This window comes from Sander vitreus, chromosome 1 (assembly GCF_031162955.1).
Source record: "Sander vitreus isolate 19-12246 chromosome 1, sanVit1, whole genome shotgun sequence".
Classification (NCBI taxonomy): Eukaryota; Metazoa; Chordata; class Actinopteri; order Perciformes; family Percidae; genus Sander; species Sander vitreus.
In genome coordinates this window covers 20,695,074-20,709,661 of record NC_135855.1, presented here as the reverse complement: position 1 = coordinate 20,709,661, position 14,588 = coordinate 20,695,074, and the positions used below count along the sequence as shown (strand labels likewise).

Here is a 14,588-nt window from a genome sequence, read left to right as displayed (position 1 = left end):
AAGAAAAATACAGACAGAGCTAGACAACAATTACACATATAGTACAAAGATGATATCAACATATCAACAGCCATGGCAAAGAAATGTTTAATGATATCCTCGGATCCAGATCTTAATTGGCAGCAAACAGATTTTGGTTTAGCAACAGGATAGACTGATGTTTAAAAGAGTTCTTAAGCCTGTTGTGTCTAAACGAAGGGACTCTAAATCGCCTGTTAGAAGGTAAAAGTTGGTATTCATAATTTTAAAACGTGCATGGAGTCAGAAGAGATGCTGTTAGCAAGTCTGAGCATGCTCTTTTTGTGGATTGTTTGAAAGGAGTGTGCAACAGGTTGACAATGATCTTAGCGCAAACTTTGAGTTGATTGTATAATTTAGTTTTAAGTACAGAATAACATGGCACACTGAATCACTGAGTTATAAAACAGAGAGGGTAAAATAAGTAATGATGCAAGGGGGGCTCTACTGTTGAATTCCATGTGGACTTATTATGAATCCAAATCATATAAATGACATAATAAATGATTCCATGAATGTAAGGGTAGCCCTTCAATTTGGTACCAAATCAATAAGCTGTTACTGTGAAAACAAAGAGAAAATTTCTCAGTAATGGGTTCCGGTTCAATGATTTTATTTGGGGGGGAGAGGGGGGGTTGTTGTTGGTGGCTACATAAATTGCTTAAGCTAAGCCTCACTGCTACGGTCTACCTACTTTCCCCTCTCTTGTTTGGAACAGGGCCAGAGCCCCAGCCCAGTGAAGCCTCAGATTCTCCCGCAGCCCATGAACACAGACCATGACAGTGGTCTGGATACTTTCACACGCACTATGGACCACCGCTCCAAACACCAGCACAACAACATCAACGCTGTTCCCAAGGCCATCCCTGTGAGGTAACAGACAGTCTGACTAGAGATTCAATTGAAAGTATTCTGTTGAATATGAGAGTGTGAAAGTAAAGGTATCTGTCCCTTCAGCCCCAGTGCCCTGGATGATGATGAGGATGAGGATGAGGGCCACACGGTGGTTGCAACCGCTCGAGGTATATTCAACTCCAACGGTGGCGTCCTGAGCTCCATCGAGACAGGTGTCAGCATAATTATCCCACAGGGTGCCATCCCTGAAAGTGTGGAGCAGGAGATCTACTTTAAAGTCTGCAGAGACAACAGCATCCTGCCACCACTCGACAAGGAGAAAGGTAACCTATCAAAGATGGAGGGATGAAGCAGCCAGGGGGTTTTCTACATTCACATCTAAATTATTGGGATGCTTTATGAAGCCAGTATTTTAAAGTGTAATTGTGCACGTTGTCCGTTGGGGAGATATGATGGATTTAAAGTAGAATTGTGTTTGTGTTTACAGGAGAGACTCTGCTCAGCCCTCTGGTGATGTGTGGACCTCATGGCCTCAAGTTTTTGAAGCCTGTGGAGCTGCGCTTACCTCACTGTGCGTCTATGACCCCTGATGGTTGGTCTTTTGCTCTAAAATCCTCCGACTCCTCGTCGGGTATGCTGTGCTCTCAATGTTCTTCCGGGGTCATTTGGGCTGGCTGTGTGACAATTTAAGGGCTGTGGGTCACTGTTTTTACCCCTAGTTTTGGTTCTTTTTATTGGAAATCAGTTGAGAAAATCTTTTAAAGATATTTTGGTCGATCTCACCATGTCTAAGAATAAATCTAGGGGTAAAATCTGTTTTTCTTCTCTCGTAATTTATTGCTTTGGTTGATTCATTTTCATCATTTATCCTAGTTAACTCACCCTCTCAATCTCTTATTCACTGTATCACTGTTTTTCTTTATTTGGTGTTCAGATCAAAGTCTCTCCCGATTATTTTTACATGCTGAAATTGCAGAGTCATTTTAACAAGTTTCTCTTTTTTCATTTAACATTCATGCACCAGATGCTTGGCTGTATAATAATTTAATTTGATCAGGTAGAAGTATAGTGCATGCTGCTCTGCTCTGAGTGTTTTTTCTCACATAGCCACCCAAATCCTGACCTGAAGAACAGCTTTTATAGATCTCTCTGGAAATTGGGACACTGTCATAACCAATGAATCCTGTCTTTATCCCGCAAAAAAAAAAAAAAAAAAGTTACACAAAGACATCTTCTTACCATGCCGAATTATAGCTCTCTAAATATAGCTCCCTGCTTGCTAAGTGTTCTTCTTATTCAAGGTATCTTTCAGTTGGCAAGAAAATGAATCTCCGTCTTTCAGATTGGCTTCAGTTTGTTTACTAAAAGGAGTCTGGATGTGAAATTGGATCTGGGAACAACAGGGAATTGGAAGTAATCAAATAGATAAAGCATTCCCACCTGTCAGGGGCTGCAGGAGATGATTCATAATCCCCTCAGATAATCCTAGCTCCTCCATCAGTAAATGGTTATTTTGCTGATGGCAACTGATCATTTACTCTACCACCTAATAAAGAAGTTCCTCTAAAAAGTCCCAAGGAAAACTATAAAACAGAATACTGTTTGTGAAGTCCATATTTATATTTAGCATTGAAATTGATCAGCAATGTATTTACATGTAAAACAGACATGCAATAAAGGGAGATTGTTTTACAAATGATGTTTTTGGAAATCAAAACCAAGACAAACTCCTTTTTAAGTAGGTCATAATTTAATCAGTCGTGTGATTGAGCAAACAAACATTTGAGAAATAACCAAGGCTCATAGAGACGTCGAGTTGCTAAGAGAGCGAAAAAAGAAAGGAACTAATTCCTCCTTTTCTTAACACTGTCCCTCTCACATCTTTAAAAACAGTAGTAATTTTGGCAGTGGTCAGGATTAGCTGTTAATTAGCCTCATTTTAAGGATGAGACTTAGAGGGCTAAATGAGATGTGAGCTCACTCCGTTGTCCTGCTGAATTGTGGGAGGATTATTCGAGCTGTGTCGTAATCCTCTTATTGTAAAGCAAGGCCACTCTCTGGACTCCTCCTGTCCCTTCTCTGGTTTTCTTCTCACTTTGCGTCCTTGCTTCTCCTTTTTCCTCCTACATAACTGTCTGCATCTTACTGCCGCTCTTCTATGTATGCTGTGTTATTCTCAGGGCCACACAGAATCACAGATTTTTTTTAAAGTAAACTCAGAATGTTAATACATCTCCAGCACAAGCAGAAAAACAGTCTATTCTGGATCACCCTGACAACTGTTAAAGAATCCGCAAATCCCATTCTGTAGATGATTGATGATGTTACCGTACAGGCCGAAAGCAGAACCACTGATACAGTTAAGCTCTGTAAAAGAACTGACTTCTGTTTTTGTTTTGATAAGGGGGCAAGTGGCACACTGCCTCCTTTTAGGATAAAAAAACAGCTGGCTCTTCACTAGTGTCTAGGCTACGTTCACCGTCTAGCAGAGAAGAATGTGAAGGCTGGCTCGCAGTGGGTTGTTTTATGCTCACCTTGAGCCACCATCCAAAATAGCTCAAGCAAAGGCCCCACCAGCAGCCAGCCCAAATGATGTTCCTCCAAGAGGTTCTCTGAGTTGGAATGCTTTATATAGCGCTTTGATTTAGCTGGGGATCAAATCGCCAACCCTGTATTCAAAATGCCAAAAAGGAAATCAATTATGAGAACCCACTAATTCAAGCCTACTGTTCAACCCAACACACTGCTAAGGAGGCAGAGTGACAAAACATTGATCCTTAGAACTTGAAATAATGTATCTTGAGTAGTTTGTATAGATTTCATGTTGCATACCTGAACAGAAGATGGTCCCCTAGTCACATCTATCTCCTCCATATCACCCAGATTTTAGCACAAGATTGACAGTTTAAAGATTGACAGTGGATGTCACTGAGGAGGCTGTATTTATATTGTCACTGGTACAGTTAGGGTATACTGTATCGATGGGCCTCTGCCAAGCTGGCTCTGCTTACTCTGATTGATTACTGGAACTTTCCTCTTCTTTCCTCCTCCGCACAGACCCATATGTTTATAATTGCAATTACACTCAGACCTCAGAGTGACTGAGGTTTTATTTGCAGCCAGCAAGAGGCTGAGGACATTCAATAAAAAATATGAAATAGATTTTACTTGCTTTTATAGGCCACAAACCCACGTGCTATTACTTAACATGACTGGCGGACTATAGATCCAGTCAAGCTCCGCAGTTGGTGCTGTTTATAATGTTAGAAATGAATTTGTTGTAGATTCTGTGGTGTGAAGAGGACTTTGCAAGAGAAGAGTGCTCATGAAACTTGAACTTTATGTAAAAAAAATCACTCACTCACTACTACCCCCCCATCTGTCTGACTGCAGGTGACCCTAAAAGCTGGCAGAACAAGTCTCTTCCCGGAGACCCCAACTACCTGGTGGGAGCCAACTGCGTTTCTGTGCTCATTGACCACTTTTAAGGACGACCAGCAAGTGTGATGTTACTGAATGTGGAACCATAGGGGGTAAAATGAAGAGGATGGACACATAAACACTTACACACACACACACACACACACACACACACACACACACACACACACACACACACACACACACTGACAGATGCACTCCACACACGCCACATAATGGAGTATGAAGAAGATCCAGTCAGTGCTGTTTACTGCACCCATAGATGAAGGCGAGACACTGATGATCGTTACAAGCTGTTCTTTAAACTTTTTCCCCAATTTGAAGTTTTGATGTGAAATGAAACTATGGATGCATGCCCCATGCCACTGAGGATTGACACTATATACAAGGTGATGTTAAATGTAATTTTTACATGAATATACAGTAGATGGATGGACGGCTTTTGAGGCAGCCACATGCTTCAAAAATCTGTGTTGGTATATTTATGCTATATATGCATACAGTATATATAGAAGATTTACTAAAAGGTTTACTCGTGAATTCAATTACAAGTCAACATCTTGTTATTTTTTTCAGTTCAGGTGACTGAATACAAACTTGTATCTTCACATTTGTTTCCACATTGAGGGAATTTTAATGAAGGTTTGAGACAGACGTGAGCTAAGATTAAACCAGAGATGGTGACAAGTTGAAGGAGTTGGCCAAATATGAGCTGGATATGAACCCAAGCAGCACACTTTTTAGAGATATTCTTCCTTCCTTTATTCTTCCTTTTCCTACAGTGATATATTGTAGCTTAATTTCTTACAGAGTACCACATCTCTCCTTCCAGCCTGAGGGAGATCTATGCATGTTCTTTACTCAGGTCCAATAGCCTTCTCAGTTCCTTTCTCACATCTCTCTCTCTCTCTCTCTCTCTCTCTCTCTCTCTCTCTCTCTCTCTCTCTCTCTCTCTCTCTTTCACTGTGCACTCTTGCGCTCACACACAAATAAGCAGTGATGCCTTATCTGCAGATTATTCACTTTTCATTAAGAAAAAATAAGTTATGATAAATTATGGTATAATGTCATTTGTTTTGCCATTTTCTGTGAACCCACTGTATAAATGAACTTGGGTTTAGCACACAATAACAGTTTAAAAAGGATAACAAAGATATGCTCTTCTTTTATCTGCTATGCATTACTTAAAAAAGAAAAAAAAAAAACAGAAAAGAAGTGGCTGTAAATAAAGCTATCGTATTGCCTTGTTTCTTTTGTTTGTAAATGAACTTTTTGTATGTCTTTCTTTTTTGTATAAAACTTAGAGAAAACACGTTTTAAAAAGTGAAAGAAAGTGAGCGTGGTTATCTTTGTATTCTGGATATACCCTCGAGCCTTGGAACTTGTAACCTAACAATAATACATCACATCTTTTCTACCAATATATTCACACTATGTTATGATCACAAAACATCGTATTTTAATGGCTCTTTAAGGATCAGGAAAGTGCTTGGGCTAAAATATATTTAAAACATGTTCTTTTAAAAAGGGTGTGCTCTTAAAGTGTCCCCCTCACTGATTTGTGATACTGGATGCTGTATTGTGTGCCCTTAAATGTATTTTTGTACTAATAGACAATATATGATGTATGGCACACCAGTACCATTTTATTTTTAGATATAACACGGCTTTAATTGGATATTAGCTCTTCACGTGTGGCTGACTTTTTTTTCTCCTCTGCAACACAATTTTAAGTATACCACTGTATTAATAAATAAAATCATTTTTAAAGTAAAGATGTTTTTTTTATGATTGTGATTGCCATTTTCTTTCATTTTCATCTCTGCTGATCACAACCTTTTTTGGCTTTCTGTTATATACATAATTTCTGTCATGACTGCAATGACCGATCGTTTAATTTCAAATTTTATGTTCTTAAACTCATTTGATCGATCGTCTCATCAAATAGTGAAAAATGCTAAATCATTTTCCAGAGCTACCTTCAAATTGATTGTTAGTCCAAAACTCATATGTTCAGTTTACTGTCACACAAGACAAAGCAAAAACAGCAAATTGGTCAATTTTGGGGCATTTTTGTTTAAAAAATGGCTCAGTTATTAAAATGATTGCAGATTAATTTTGCCATTTAACTAATCAATTAATTTGCTGCCTATTGTAGCTCTGAGTGTCACATAATCATTTCATTAATGGACATCAAAGCACCATGGCTCAGGTGTCACAGCTAGATGGAGCAGTTGAGCTCAGAATTAGTGCTGCACAAGGTCAAAAATACAAAAGTCCTTCAGCTGGGATTTTAATGTATTTCATAAATTTTCGTTAGATTAGAAAGAAAGAAAGGTAACTCTTTTCTCATACTCTTTATTCCCTACTGCATACTTTCACCTCTTCAAGCCTCTAAATATCCTTTAAATGAAATCTGAGAAAGAAAAATTCCTCCTCGGATAAACTGTTCAAAACTCAAGTACACAAGTGGACTTTGATTCCTTTTATTAGGTCACAACAAGAAGAATAAGAACTTTGATCTTTTACTTAAGTACAAGTAGTGATAGTAGTAGTAGTAGTAGTATAAACCCTGCATTCCAAAAGTTAATTTAAGTAAAAGTACATGTACTAGCATCAACTTAAAGTAGGCCTATCAAAACATATATTACTCAGAATGGCCCAGAACAATATTAAATCACTGGATTATAATATTAATGTGTGAGCATAATGTTGCAGCTGGTAGAGACGGAGCTAATCTGCTGGGTAGCTTAGTCTATAATAACATACTTTATTGGTTGATTTATATTTTGTATTAATAAAAAGTACAATATATTGGCCTTCAAATGTAATGGGGGAAGAAGCGTGAAGTAGCATAACATGGAAATACTCGAGCAAAGTACTACCCTACCTCAAAATTGTACAGTACTTGAGTAAATGTATAGCCTAGTTACATTCCAGAAGCCAGAAATGTTGGGAACCACTGGGTTAGACAAAGCCGAATCAGGGCATGTTCTAAAGATCACTAATTATTTAATAATGTGCAGCTTAGACTAAGGGGGAACATACTCTGGGTGATCTTTATAAAGCTGGTGCCTTAAGTCATTTGACAATCTGGTTGAACAATTCAAGCTAGCCAACAATCAATTCTGGAGATATCTTCAGCTGAGACACCTCCTTATTACTACTTTTGACTCTATACACACACCACCTCAGAGCATGGACCTCATTAAAGAGATTTTGCGGATCGCAGAGATTGGTCATGGGGCTTCCCATTATTACTCTATGCTTATGAACTATACTGGTTACCCGTCCAACATAGCTCTGAAAACCTTATGGGAGAGGGACCTGAACATAACAATTGAAGAAAAACGATTGGGATACAATTATTGCAGTCAATAAACGAGTTTCCAGGGATATCAAAATAAGATTGATTCAATTCAAAATCCTCCATCGTTTCTATTGGTACCCAAGTAGGCTATTCATGCTAGGTATAAAGGAAACACCAGACTGTTGGAGGTGTGAAGGGGAGCTGGGTACCCTAACACACACGCCCTATGGTCATGTCCAAAGATTCAGACATTTTGGAAAAGGGTTCATGAGAGTATTACAGAGGTCATAAGAGTGGATTTTGAGTTTTGCCCCAGTCTTTACATATTAGGCAACCCTAAGCCCATGGCCCATATTGTAAAACCCCTAGACAATTGGATTCAGACAAGTATAATGATTGGCAAACAGATGATAATGAGAAAGTGGAAAGATGCAGAAGGCCCGCTGTTTCAAGACTGGCTTACAGAGCTAGGCAAAGTAGCGGCTTTTGAAAGAATATCCTCTAGTATAATAAACAACATTGATAAATATAATGAGAAATGGGGAATGTTCTTAAGATTGTATTCATTACATGGTAGCTAGAAGGTATGTGTATACACACTGATCATTGTGGCCTGTTCCTGGGGAGCTATCACGGGAATTGAGGGTGGAAGTGGTCTGGGTGCAATACTATGGAAAGCCAACGAGGTCTGTTTATTGGACTACCTCAACCTCACATTGGACACGCAGCAGTGTTTTGGTAGTCTCCTGGAAAAGACTGCTTAACATGTCGTGCATGGTCTAATCGTTCTTGTCATGGACTGTCTATTCTATTGTATTTTTTTATTCTTTTTTTATTTTATTTATTCATTTTTTTTAAAGTATAATTCTATCCTTATTATCTCATTTTAGTGCCCTCACTCTGATATTTCATTATCAACACAATACAGTTGTGTATTTTAATTTTGCCTGTGTTTGTTTGCTGTTTGAGTCTGAATAATGTGCAGCTTAGTCTAAGGAGCTCTTTGGGCTAAATTCTTAGCAGGTGTGTCGCATACTAGGCTACCTGCCAGCCCCGTTACAGCCAACATGATGATACAGAGCCTGTGTTCAATGCCAGTGCAGTCGATGATGTCCTGATGCTGCGGCTGGAGCTGAGGTTAATAGTCACTTTGTTTTATAAAAAGGTAAACCCACCTGAATTTAAAGCTGATTTTTGTTCTGAATCCTGATCAATGACTGTATAAATGGATCTTTTTTTTTATTTTTTATACAGTCTATGATCTTGATCTCATGAGGAAACTGTAAGAAGACTCAAAGTGGAGCCTTTTCCCGCAACACAAAATAAAACGTGAACTAAAAAAATGAACCTCGTTTCTTGGTAGGCAAATTTGCTCATGGTAATCCACGTTTCATTCACCACTACATCACCAGCAGCAGGTTTTTTTTTTATGTTGCCTGATAGTAAAGAGCCCACCTCCCCTCCTCCACTCTCGTAGTAAAACAGACTCTGTGCAGTTCGCCGCCATGAAGACGCGCAGAGTGGCACATCTCCAATAAACAGTGTGCATCTGAAACGCTGCTTGCTCACAACTGCGGATATTCAGACATCAAAACCCCGACAAATTCTGCGTGATTTCAACATTTTTCTCTGTTTAATCTTCAAGGACTCCACCTTTTCTTCTTATCTTACACACACGTCTTAACCAGGCTTCATCTCTCGCTTTTGAGTAGTTGGAGAGCCTGCAGAGGAGAGCATGACAGCACGACAATGGTGCAAAGGCTGGTTAACAGCAGGATGATGCGTTTTTTTTGTTTTTACCTTTTTGCGTTTTGACTTTTAAAGGAATGGGTTCGTTGCCGGAAGAGTCGCCGAGAACGCCAGTGGTTTGTTTTGTGTATTTAAATATACTTTCTGTGTGTGTTATGGTAAACATTTGCTGCCTCGTCCAGTCCGCTCTTTCCTCACCTTCCTCCTCTCATCCGCCGCAGCGCATCTCTAATTGGAGCGACTCCAAGCATCTTAATTGATGGAGATCGTCCACACAGGACACTGACCTCGAGATACACCGTTTACCAGCGCAGTGTAGGCGCAAACACAACGACTCTGCTGTTTGTGGATCTTATTATCCTTGATCTACTGCTGTGTTTGTCGTACCCTTCTGTGACAATGCCGGTGAACGCGCTGCACCGCGGCGGCAGCAGTGGCATCGGAGGCCCGGGGTCCCTGAGCCCCGCGTCGCTGTCCCGCAGCCTGTCCCGGCTAAGGGAGTACCGGACCCGGACGAGGATCATGCTGGCTCTGGGAGTCTCTCAGATGGTCCTGGGGAGTCTCATCCTGGCCGTCAGCTTCGCGGCTCTGGCTCTAACCACATCACCCAGAGTCCGGCACTCGTGTCCCTTCTGGGCAGGTTTCTCTGTGAGTACAACAATTACACAATGCTGGTTGTTTTTGGTGGCATGAATCAAACATGATGGAAGTTTTCATCTCCTGAAGAAGAAAATGGTGTAGTAGGCTAGCCTATTCCTAAAAACATGATAGGGTACTATTGAGTCACTAACAGCATGGCAATAGGATGGAAATATTATTTACGTTTGTTTTCATTAGCATATATAAAATAGGCTACTGCAGGAATATTTGTCACCGGTCTCTACATTGGTCTGAAGTTCTATAGACCCAAACTGTCATAACATGCTGATATGGTCACTGGTAGGCTATTTAAGTAATATATAACTTGATTTAGGTTTTTTTTTTCCAGTTCAGTCCAGTTCTTTAGTCTCAGGTAGGGAGCTGAAGTCATCCATGTGTCATTGCCATGAAAAAGAAGAAAATAGATTTTTGAATGAATTTTGGAGCCAATCTTAGGCAATTAGTTGTGAGGATTCAGAGCCCTCTGTTGTAATGTAATCTCTCTCACACACACACACACACACACACACACACACACACACACACACACACACACACACACACACACACACACACAAACCAACACTACTGCTCCTTCCTCTGTGTACAGTGGGATATGTTCTGGTTGAGATGTTGTGTTTTTCTTTTACATGTGAAATTTTCATGGTGGTCTCCGTAAATATTTATGAATGCACACATCCCTGATTTCCTGGCAAAGACCCGAGGCAGGGCTGCCCCATTAATTATAGAGGCAGTGGGGCAGAGTGCAGGGGTGAGGGGAGGTCTGTGACACAAGGTGTGTGTGTGTGTGTGTGTGTGTGTGTGTGTGTGTGTGTGTGTGTGTGTGTGTGTGTGTGTGTGTTTGTGTGTGTCCAGCTTTTCAAAATGCAGTGATGGAAATATGAAGTGTCAATGGATAGACAATCTTGTATGAAAGAGAGAAATAAGACAGAGGGGGAGAGAGAAGACATGTGTTTGTGCCTGGATGTGTGGGAGTGCATAGTTACAGGGGAATGATAAGTAACCACAGGGGTCAGAGAGCAAAGGTCAGTGCACATTCTTCATCAGTGCCTCAGGCTGATTTGAGGTCTGTCAGCCTGTTGTGCTGCATCTTACCTTCTGTTATCTTTGTGCACCAAAACCTAATGCATTGTTGTGTCCTGATGTGCATATTTTATTATTTATTATTTATAAGTTCTTAGCACACATGGGCAAACACCAAATGTACAGCTGCAGAGGTAAAACATCTGTCAGAGAAGATCATTACTACTTACGCATCTCCATCCACATTAACACGTCTGACAACGCAAATCACAAATCACACTATTTGCATAAATTGAGCATGTGCGTGCTGGCGGAAACGGGCAGCAGATTGTCCAACGTTACTCTGCGGTTGAGAATCACGGCTGATAAGTTGAAACTACAGAAAAAACTTTCGAGAAAGAACAATGGCGAAAAGTAAGACCAGGGATTTATTTGCTTGGACCGACAACGAGGTGAAACTGTTACCGAAAGGTATGTAAGCCTACCTAACCTTCTCCGGGAACCATCACCTTATCGTGGTGGAGAGGTTTGTGTGTCCCTATGAACCTGAGGGCTGTGTTGTCTGGAGCTTTGTGCTCCTGGTAGGGTCTCCCAAGGCAAAGTGGTCTCAGGTGAGGGGCCAGACAAAGAATGGTTCAAAAATCCTATGAAAAATCGAGGAAGGGATGAAGTGACCCTGCCCGGAGGAAGCCCGGGGCCCCCGTCTGGAGCTAGGCCCAGATCGAGGGCTCGTCAGCGAGCGTCTGGTGGCCGGGTTTGCCACGGAGCCCGGCCGGGCACAGCCCGAAAAAGCTACGTGGCGGACATCCCTCCATCCCATGGGCCCACCACCTGTGGGAGGAACCGCTGGGGTCGGGTGCGCTGCCACATGGGTGGCAGTGAAGGTCAGGGGCCTCGACGGACCAGACCCGGGCAGCAGAGGCTGGCTCTGGGGGACGTGGAATGTCACCTCTCTGTGGGGAAGGAGCCGGAACTTGTGCGGGAGGTGGAGCGCTACCGGTTAGATCTGGTGGGGCTTACCTCTACGCACAGTCTTGGTTCTGGAACCATACTCCTGGATAGGGGTTGGACTCTTTTCTTCTCTGGAGTTGCCCAGGGTGTGAGGCGCCGGGCGGGTGTGGGGATACTCACAAGCCCCGGCTGAGCGCCGCTACGTTGGAGTTTAACCCGGTGGACGAGAGGGTCGCCTCCCTACGCCTGCGGGTTGTGGGGGGAAAAACTCTGACTGTTGTTTGTGCATATGCACCAAACAAGAGTTCAGAGTATTCGGCCTTCTTGGAGACCTTGAGTGGAGTCCTGCATGGGGCTCCAGTCGGGGACTCCATAGTTCTGCTGGGGGGACTTCAACGCGCACGTGGGTAATGATGGAGACACATGGAGAGGCGTGATTGGGAGGAACGGCCTCCTGATCTAAACCAGAGTGGTTGTTTGTTGTTGGACTTCTGTGCTAGTCATGGATTGTCTATAATCGAACACCATGTTCGAACATAGGGATGCTCATAAGTGTACTTGGTACCAGAGCACCCTAGGCCAAAGGTCAATGATCGATTTTATAATCGTTTCATCTGATCTGAGGCCATATGTTTTGGACACTCGGGTGAAGAGAGGGGCGGAGCTGTCAACCGATCACCATCTGGTGGTGAGTTGGGTCAGGGGTGGGGGAAGACTCTGGACAGACCTGGTAAGCCCAAACGGGTAGTGCGGGTAAATTGGGAACGTCTGGAGGAGGCCCCTGTCCGACAGACTTTCAACTCACACCTCCGGTGGAGCTTTTCGTGCATCCCTGTGGAGGCTGGGGGCATTGAACCCGAGTGGACAATGTTCAAAGTTTCCATTGCTGAAGCTGCGGTGAGGAGCTGTGGTCTTAGGGTCTTAGGTGCCTCAAGGGGCGGTAACCCACGAACACCGTGGTGGACACCGGTGGTCAGGGAAGCCGTCCGACTGAAGAAGGAGTCTTTCCGGGATATGTTATGCCAGACGACTCCGGAGGCAATTGCAAGGTACCGAAGGGGCTCGAAGGGCTGCAGCCTCTGCCGTGAAAGAGGCAAAGCAGCGTGTGTGGGAGAAGTTCGGAGAAGACATGGAGAAGGACTTTCGGTCGGCACCAAGGTACTTCTGGAAAACCGTTCGCCACCTCAGGAGGGGAGCAGGGGAACCATCCAAGCTGTGTACAGTAAGGATGGGACGCTGTTGACCTCAACTGAGGAGGTAATAGGGCGGTGGAAGGAGCACTTTGAGGAACTCCTAAATCCAACTAATACGCCCTCTATGGTAGAGGCAGAGCTGGAGGATGAGGGGGGATTGGCATCAATTTCCCTGGTGGAGGTTGCTGAGGTAGTTAAACAACTCCACAGTGGCAAAGCCCCAGGAATTGATGAGATCCGTCCAGAAATGCTTAAAGCTCTGGGTGTGGAGAGGTTGTCTTGGTTGACACGCCTCTTCAACATTGCGTGGAAGTCTGGGACGGTGCCTAAGGAGTGGCAGACCGGGGTGGTGGTTCCCCTTTTTAAAAAGGGGGACCAGAGGGTGTGTGCCAATTACAGGGGTATCACACTTCTCAGCCTCCCCGGTAAAGTGTACTCCAAGGTGCTGGAAAGGAGGGTTCGATCGATAGTCGATTCTCAGGTTGAAGAGGAACAATGCGGATTCCGTCCTGGTCGTGGAACAACGGACCAGATCTTTTCTCTCGCAAGGATCCTGGAGGGAGCCTGGGAGTATGCCCAACCAGTCTACATGTGTTTTGTGGATCTGGAGAAGGCGTATGACCGGGTGCCTCGGGAGATACTGTGGGAGGTGCTGCGGGAGTACGGGGTGAGGGGGTCCCTTCTCAGGGCCATCCAATCTCTGTACGACCAAAGCGAGAGCTGTGTCCGGGTTCTCAGCAGTAAGTCGGACTCGTTTCAGGTGAGAGTTGGCCTCCGCCAGGGCTGCGCTTTGTCACCAATCCTGTTTGTAGTATTTATGGACAGGATATCGAGGCGTAGTCGGGGTGGAGAGGGGTTGCAGTTCGGTAGGCTGGGGATCTCATCGCTGCTTTTTGCAGATTATGTGGTCCTGATGGCATCATCGGCCTGTGACCTTCAGCACTCACTGGATCGGTTCGCAGCCGAGTGTGAAGCGGCTGGGATGAGGATCAGCACCTCTAAATCGGAGGCCATGGTTCTCAGCAGGAAACCGATGGAGTGCCTTCTCCAGGTAGGGAATGAGTCTTTACCCCAAGTGAAGGAGTTCAAGTACCTTGGGGTCTTGTTCGCGAGTGAGGGGACAATGGAGCGGGAGATTGGTCGGAGAATCGGCACAGCAGGTGCGGTATTACATTCAATTTATCGCACCGTTAGACGAAAAGAGAGCTGAGCCAGAAGGCAAAGCTCTCAATCTACCGGTCAGTTTTTGTTCCTACCCTCACCTATGGTCATGAAGGCTGGGTCATGACCGAAAGAACAAGATCCAGGGTACAAGCGGCCAAAATGGGTTTCCTCAGGAGGGTAGCTGGCGTCTCCCTTAGAGATAGGGTGAGAAGCTCAGTTATCCG

At 43.4% G+C, this 14,588-nt stretch overlaps 1 protein-coding gene across 9 annotated transcripts in view; it reads left to right on the top strand.

Annotated features, from left to right (window-relative positions):
• The window catches only part of tjp1a (tight junction protein 1a), a 62,727-nt gene extending 56,638 nt beyond the window's left edge, over positions 1-6,089 (top strand). For 5 of the 9 annotated variants that reach the window (XM_078247578.1, XM_078247553.1, XM_078247565.1 and 2 more), the window contains 4 exons: positions 737-891; positions 976-1,196; positions 1,361-1,504; positions 4,267-6,089. In XM_078247578.1, coding sequence (XP_078103704.1) covers positions 737-891; positions 976-1,196; positions 1,361-1,504; positions 4,267-4,361 — 615 coding nt within the window. In that variant the 3' untranslated portion in view covers positions 4,362-6,089. The remainder of the gene's footprint in view (positions 1-736; positions 892-975; positions 1,197-1,360; positions 1,505-4,266) is intronic. The other 4 variants (XM_078247607.1, XM_078247592.1, XM_078247599.1 and 1 more) reach the window with 2 other exon arrangements.
• Positions 6,090-14,588: the final 8,499 nt, after the last annotated feature.